Raw genomic sequence first — 1726 nt, forward strand, 5'->3', positions numbered from 1 at the left:
ATAATAGTAACACTGATAATGAAAATAACAGCGAAAATAGTACACGAAAAAGTGTACTATATGGAAACAAAAAAAAATTATCGTTTGGGGGAAAAAATCAACAACTTATACGAATTTGTTGTGAGGAAAATGAAAAGCTCACAAAATGTCTACGGTGAAAATCAACAAAATGGGTTAGAGATATAATGATAAAAATAATAATAGTAATAGCAATAATAGTAGTAAAATAAATATAACTCAAAATAATACTAAATATCACTGCATTTACTTGTCATTTTTATTATCATTATTATGGGCAGGACCCCTGGAAATTCCACGAAAAAAAAGGTATTCCTCACTCTCCATCCACCGTTCTCTCCCTCTCTCCCATTTCCTTTCTCTCTCCCGTTCCCCTATCATTATCATAATTACTATCCGTATCATCATTCCTAATCATCTATATCAGGATCATCAGTAGCAACACAAACAGCAATCGCCAAATCCGGTCCACGAGCCACTCACCTCGTGGCGAGAATCCCAATGAGGAACGTGACGGCTGAGCTGCGCCGTTCCGTGATGGTGAGCGGCGCGATGGCGATGTCGGCCGCTCCGTCGCGCACCTCCCTTATCATCCCTGTCCATTGCCCGTTCACCTGCGAGCCCCACTGGCCGTCCCTGGTGCGGTGGCAGGTGTACCTGGGCCAAGGGGGGCAGGCCAATGGTATTTGAATGAAATTCGCCCCTTTTTTACACTGCTCATTCGCAATATGGTTATGAAACTTATAAGTTATAAGTAATACACACACTCACACACATATATATTTCCTTTTTCTTTTTCCCTTTTTCGTTTCAGTTAACATTCGCATTAGTGATGTAAGAAAATACCTTTCTGTATTTCAACAAGGGAGCATATCACCACGCAATTGCAGGAATATACCCAGCAATGATTTATTTTACATATAAGCATTTTCATAACTTAATTGCATTGGCATCATGGCTAAATGCCGCAGTTTTATACCAAAAACAGGTATTTATCTGAAAACTAAACTATTCATTACTTATTGTTTTGACTCTCCCAAGAACTTACTCATTCTTGTTACTTGCTGTTACAATTCATCCTGCCACTATTCTGTTGCTACCCCTGGTAATGATTGTAATAACAGTAAGAACGGTAGTAACAGTTGTGGTGATGGTGATGATGGTGATGATGATGGTGGTGATGATGATGATGGTGGTGGTGATGGTGATGATGCAGATGATGGTGGTGATGATGATGGTGATGATGATGGTGGTAATGATGGTGGTGGTGATGATGATGACGATGATGATGATGGTGGTGATGTTGATGATGGTGTGGTAGTGATGGTGAGGGTGGTGGTGATGGTGATGATGTGATGGTGGTGATGACGGTGATGAGGATAGTGGTAATGATGGTGGTGGTGATGGTGGTGGTGATGATGATGATAATGATGATGATGATGATGGTGGTGATGATGATGATGGTGGTGGTGGTAGTGATGGTGATGGTGGTGATGATGATGGTGATGATGATAATGATAATGATGGCAATGGAGATAATCATAATGATAACATCAATAACAATAGCAATAATAACGCTTTTATTAACAACAGATTATGATGAATGATCCCAATAATGATCCTAATAATAGTAACAAGGATAATAATAACAATACCAACAGAAATTCACGCATCCCAAGCACAAAACCAAGAAAAAAAATCGACCGCA

General features: G+C 39.6%; 1 protein-coding gene across 1 annotated transcript in view; it reads right to left on the bottom strand.

Annotated features, from left to right (window-relative positions):
* LOC119597909 (probable glutamate receptor) overlaps positions 1 to 627 on the bottom strand; it is a 7613-nt gene extending 6986 nt beyond the window's left edge. Inside the window, exon 1 of the mRNA XM_037947576.1 lies at positions 502 to 627. Within this exon, the coding sequence (XP_037803504.1) occupies positions 502 to 611 (110 nt within the window). The 5' untranslated portion in view covers positions 612 to 627. The remainder of the gene's footprint in view (positions 1 to 501) is intronic.
* Between the last annotated feature and the right edge of the window lie 1099 nt (positions 628 to 1726).

This window comes from Penaeus monodon, chromosome 40, assembly GCF_015228065.2.
Source record: "Penaeus monodon isolate SGIC_2016 chromosome 40, NSTDA_Pmon_1, whole genome shotgun sequence".
NCBI lineage: Eukaryota > Metazoa > Arthropoda > Malacostraca > Decapoda > Penaeidae > Penaeus > Penaeus monodon.